A 6,282-nucleotide genomic window follows, 5' to 3' on the forward strand; every position below is an offset into this window, starting at 1 on the left:
GAAAATGGTTTTTAGACCACAGCCTCAAATTATCATCAAGTCTTTTTCACGGCAATATTTAAATGTATTACTTAAGAAATGTAAAATCTCCTTGTTAGGGCCTTAGTTTGTAATGAGGGAATAATATTGTTCCATATTTTTCATAGTTGTCACATTCCATCTTTAAAATATAGCAATTTTCATGCTTGGTGAAGAGCCAAAAACCAAATCTCTCTTGGATAAAATTTTAACCTAATTTTATGACCTTTCAATACTCAGCCATCTGCTTCTTATTTTATTAAGAATATTCTACTATCTTATTCTAGAGTGGTGCTCCTCAAAGTCTTTATTATGAAGGAATAGCTTTTTCCCAGCAGTCTGTTATGGGGCGATAAATTTTTAAAAACCAAACTTTAAATTTTGAAATAATTTTAGACTTTCCAAAAGTGTGCAAAAATAGCACAGTGTGTTCTGACATATCCTTTGTCCAGCTTTTCTGGATGTCAACGAGGAAATTAAAATGGATACAACACTATTAACTAATCTGCAGACCTTATTCAAATTTTGCCAATTTTCTCCCCAATGTCCTTTTTCTGTTCCAGAATCCAATCCAGAATCCCACATTGCATCTAGTTGTCATGTCTCTTTAGTCTCCTTCAGTCTGTGAAACTCTGTCCTTTGTCTTTCATGATTTCAAGTCTTTTCATGATTTTGACATTTTTGATGAGTCCAGGCCAAGTTATTTTACAGAATGTCCCTCAGTTCGAATTATCTGATGTCTTCTCATGACTACATTGAGGTCATGGATTTTGGCAAGACTACCAGAGAAGTGATGTGGTCTTCTTTACTCACCCTCCCAGTGCATCATTTCAAAGGGTACATGATGTTATGTCTCGTAACTGGCAATGCTAACTTTGGGTACTTGGTTAAAGTAGTGTCTACCATATTTCTTCACTGTAAAGTTACTGTTCTTCTCTTTGTAAGTAACAAGTATCTTGAGGTGAGACACTTTGAGACTATGCAAATATTCTGTTTTGCATCATACTTTTGCTCACCAATTGAGCATCCACCGATGCAACAGTGATTACTGCAGCATTTGCCTAATGGAGATTTTTTAAAAAATTCCCTTCTTCTTCCTTCTACATGTATTAATTGGTATTTAACTGTAAAGAAGAGCTGTTTCTTTTAAATGCTTATTCTCAGTTTCCGATTGTCAGCCATTTTGTGGATGGTCACTGATCCCTGGGCCACACTTTGAATAGCACTAACCCTGAAAAAACTCAGGAACTTTTGTTGTCTACAGTGCCTTTAGCAATCGGGGAAGGAAATTACAACTATGTCTCTCTCAGTTCTGGGAGATTTTGCAGGAAGAAAGGAGGGTTACAAGAGGAGAAATGAAGTCATTGCATTATTTTTTTTTAATAGAGAATTTTACTCTACTGTGGTACACAAAAAGATGGAGAAGTGCTGAGGTAATTACATGGGGAATAATAGGTTGAGGACGCTGAATTCATGTCTGACTGACTCTCTGAGCCACCTTTCTTCCCTCTCTCCTCTTCCTTTCACATTTTACTCTCACTACCCTAGTCCTCAGGTACACGCCTTCTTCTCCCTTTTCTTCTACTGCTCATTCCACACTCACTCATTCTCCTTTTCCTCCCAGCCTCTTACCACCGGCTTCACTCTCTGGCCCTATTCCTTTGACTGTACCTAATACCTTTCTTCTCGCTTATGGCCAGGTGACTACTTTGTGCGTACTTAATTTTATTACAGAAAATTTCAAACATATATAGAATGAGAGAGTAGCATAATGAACTTAAATATTCCCATGACCCAGCTTCAGCAATTATCAACTCATGGCCAGCCTTATTTCATCTAAATACCCTCTCACTCTCCTTATATTATTTTTGAAGCAAATCTCAGGCATCATATAATTTTATCTGTAAATATTTCTGTATGTACATATAGCATTTTTTTTTTTTTTTTTGAGGAAGATCAGCCCTGAGCTAACTTCTGCTGCCAATCCTCCTCTTTTTGCTGAGGAAGACTGGCCCTGAGCTAACATCCGTGCCCATCTTCCTCTACTTTATATGTGGGACGCCTGCCACAGCATGGCTTGATGAGCGGTGCCATGTCCACACCTGGGATCCGAACTGGGGGACCCCCCCCCCCCCCCCCCCCCCCGCCGCCAAAGCGGAACGCGCGAACTTAGCTGCTGCGCCACTGGGCCGGCCCCCGTATAGCATTTTTATATAATGATTAGTAGTGGCAGAAGAAAACTCACTAAGATTAGTAGTTCTCTCTCTCTCTGTACTATACTGTTCAAATAAAATAGTGAAAATAAGATTTAGTGATATAATTCTATCTTTTGGATCTTTCTGGAAGACCTACCATACGTGTTCATCTTTGGCAAGTAGGCTGACTCTAAGGGAGAATTTGGTTTTGCTCTATTTACCCAGTCCCAGAATGTTAAAAGGTGATTTTTAAAAGTAAATCATTTTTCTTTTATTCCCTGTTAGAATATAGTAGAATTTTACAAGTGATCTTATATTAAAAGATGATAGAGATCATCCCACAATGCATAAAATACAACATATAGATAGCATGCTATACAAGGGAAGTTTTGATTTATCAACTCTACTTTGAAATGTTGAAATGGAAATAAAAATATGTTGAAACAAAAAAGTTGAGGGTCAATGAAATTATGGAGTTTCCTGTTACTGTTTAGGTATTTATCCACATAATCAGTAATCTAACATTCCCTTTGAAAATTAAAATTTTTCCTCTTTTCTTCTTCCTGATATCACAACTAATTATCTATTTTCTCTGTTCAGTAACATTCTGGGGTAAGTTTATTATCTGTTTTTACTGATAATGTCATCCTTTACTCCCAGATATAGGAATGCAATATATTTTAATGGGCAAGAATTCAAAACCTATTAACTTGAGCAACATAAAAAGGAAATAAGTTAAAGATAATGCATGTTTCTCCTATTTCTAGGATATTTGTTTAAGAGCAGGCTATGCATTAACCCTTTTTGCCTTCAATAATCGCTTTCAACAATACTTAATACTGGAAAGTGGAATAATGACCATATCAATTTTTGAACCTTTTCTTGAATCAACAATTGAAACTGAGAAGGTGATGGCAGCATTTCAGGTATAAAACTAGAGGTTAAAACTTCAAATCAATAGCTATCTCTTTTTAGTGAAAACTTAAAAATTAGAAAAATTTTTAGATCTGGAAAAATGTTTACTGGTTTGTAGAATTCACAGTAGTTTTTACACCAACCCCCTCAACCTCATAAAAACTCTGTTATCTATGCGAATTTCTTCATTTATATAGAATTTTACAAGTTACAAGGAGCTTTTGCCTTATACCTCATCCGATGCTTATTACAACCCGGACAGTTTGATAGGCAGACCGTAGTATTTTCCTCCCCCACCTCTACAAGGAAATAGGTAGAAAAACATGGTAGCTTCCAAGCAAGTTTTCTAACTGCAAATCTTTAACTGATCACACTGATTCTTCAACCTGCGACAACTATATGTATCCGGGTTCTTCTTAGTCATATTCTTTCTCTTCTGTTTCTAGCCTATGACCTTTAGAAGTATTTTCTATGAACCCACATGTCAAGGACGCAAAAGTTGCAAACACTGTAAAAAGAAGAATATGGCCTATTATAGTTACTGCAATGATCAGACAGGGACAAGTACTCTAGCTCCTCCCCTCCCACCGGCTTCTCTTCTATTGAATCATAACCAACTACCCCTCCTAGCTTCCTTAGAAGTACCCCAAAAACATAAAAGCTTAATAAGAGAAGCTGCGTAGAAAATGTTCAATGATTCTATGCTTTTTTGTTTTTAGATTATCATATTGGCTAAAGTCATTATAGATGTGGACCACATTACTTTGTCTGCAAGAGGTGTTACTATTTTAGTTGACAGTCTGTATTCAGCTCATTCTGCTACCACTGCCTTGACAGGTAGGAAATAAGTAGAAGCTAATTGTATCCACATAAAACTATTTTCAAAAAAATGTTTTTTGTAATATGAGCAATGACAAAATAATAAGCCTGATGCTCTGTCACACGGTTTGAAGAATGAACTCACGTAAGCCCACATGGAACTCCACAGTAAGTCTACATGGAATAATGGGAGTCTACTCTGCGCCCCAAATAGGAGCAGAGTTAACCCAGAACATGGCCTTTTTGATTTCCTAATTACTTTTTCAAACGCTTATCATTTTTTCCAGAATACAAAATAAGAGTTCAACTATGAGCTAACAACAAAATTAATTTACACACTGATTTATAATAGTGGCAGATTTATACTGATATAGCTCTGTCTTGTTTCCTTTTGACCAATTGTGCACATTTTGCTAACATGTCAGAGTTCTCTGCATTGCTATGTAATATAACAAAGCAAAATGGCCCAATAGAGTTCTTGACACACTTAATGCTAATTATGTAACTGTCTACTCCAGACCTGACTCTCCAGATGATCAATAAGTTAACTAACTTGATATATCACTCTCAGCGCAACAGAAAACAGTATCAAAACGACAACCACGTGGAATGACTACCACCAAAAAACAAATAAATAAGGTATTTGTTTTTTAACTGAAATGGATCACTGAAGGCAACAAAGGAAATTGAAGGAATGAAATGGAAAGAATTGAAGCAAATGGCATTGAAGGAAAATTCAAGCAAACACAAACTTTCTGATGAAACTAGTTGGGAAAAAGACATTTAAAAGTAGTTATTACCTATATTTTTATCTAAATAACATTCTTAATTCAATGTCATAGTAATTCTATGACTCCGAAAAACAATTATAGTGGGTTAAAATTTTACTCCACAAACTCTTGTGTGCAAGAAATGCCATATTATACTAGTTTCCAAAGATTCATTTCCCCAGGCTGGTAGGAATTGAATCTCAAAAATTACTAGACTTTCTTGGCATTCCACCATCAGAGTCATATGCATGTCCGGGCACCTCAAGCAAAGCAGGATATTCAGGCCACAGGTATGATGTAAAACAAACGACGTGCTTAATGTCCAAGCTGACATGGTTCCCTGAAGAGGCTCCAAAAACACAGAAGTTTTGCAGAGACAGGGATTTATGTTGCCAAGTGTCCAGTTTTCCTATGTGCGCCACTTAGCCATTCCCACTCAAAGCACCTGTTCCTGCTATCTCCTTCCTAGTCAGATTCTCTGCCCTCCTCCATTTGTTCCCCATTTCTTACTCCCCATCTTTAAAGACACCTCTCTCCCCTCCTCCTAGCATAATGCCTTCTATAAACTCAGGCTTTTGAAAATATAAGCCTGAAAGAAAGGTTATCTTTAGACAATTTTTGCTCCAGGTCCTCCAACCCAGCCCTCCCCAACCTGAGGCAATTAGTACACAGGGCTTCTTGGCTTATAATGGAGGCTGGAAAAAAATACAAGAAGAAAAACCCAGTTAATACCTCAGTAAAGTATCCACTCACAAATGTAAAAATACATTAAAATTTGTGTTACATTTATTCCAACACAGCAAGAATATTGTGAAAGAATATCACATGAGAGCTCTAAAAGAAAATCAGTACGAATGAAATAGTTTTAAGTCGGCAGCTGCACATTTACTTAATTACTGGATCACTTTATTACTTTCAACCCCCCAAAACTTCTTTTTACAGCAAGAACTTCAATAATTTTAAACTTCAAAAAGCAATACATTGCTTGATTTAAAAATACCATTAACCTCTTCATAACTCAAAGCCATCTAACTGCAAGAACGACATTAAATTTTCTAAGGGTAGTTCAGTCATTATGTTCATAGTCATAAAACTCTAAAACCTCAAAACAAAATATATTCTGAAGCCATGGGGAAGAAAACCTGTGATTTTCAAAATTCCCCACTCTTAAATAAACCTATTTAACTTTTACTGTTTGTGACAGAAAACCAAACCATAATTTTGGGGCAAGTTTATTCTACATTTAACATATACATGCTTTTTCTCAGCACTTCTTCATTAACAGAGATGTCTTGTGACTCAAACCTTTTTAATACTATGTGCAAATGAACAAAAGCACAGTATATCAGTTTATATCAATTAAATAACACAAGCATTTTTTCTTGTTTAATTTCTAGGGAATTTAATAGCTAGCCTGGCTCATTCTAGAGCTGGTATTCCAGAAGCATTTACCACATTAGGGACAATCCAACGGCTCTGCTATCATTTGTACTCAGAAAAAGAAGAGGTAAAAACAAAAGTGATTCTAAAATTGAATGTCCTAAAAATATAAATTTGCCTCTCTC

The 6,282-nt window shown here is 36.1% G+C and overlaps 1 protein-coding gene across 1 annotated transcript in view; it reads left to right on the forward strand.

The window, feature by feature from the left end:
• The window catches only part of ANKAR (ankyrin and armadillo repeat containing), a 65,604-nt gene that overhangs the window by 53,235 nt on the left and 6,087 nt on the right, over positions 1-6,282 (forward strand). The window contains exons 19-21 of the mRNA XM_014852923.3: positions 2,981-3,139; positions 3,848-3,965; positions 6,115-6,224. Coding sequence (XP_014708409.1) covers positions 2,981-3,139; positions 3,848-3,965; positions 6,115-6,224 — 387 coding nt within the window. The remainder of the gene's footprint in view (positions 1-2,980; positions 3,140-3,847; positions 3,966-6,114; positions 6,225-6,282) is intronic.

This window comes from Equus asinus, chromosome 4 (assembly GCF_041296235.1).
Source record: "Equus asinus isolate D_3611 breed Donkey chromosome 4, EquAss-T2T_v2, whole genome shotgun sequence".
Taxonomy (NCBI): Eukaryota; Metazoa; Chordata; class Mammalia; order Perissodactyla; family Equidae; genus Equus; species Equus asinus.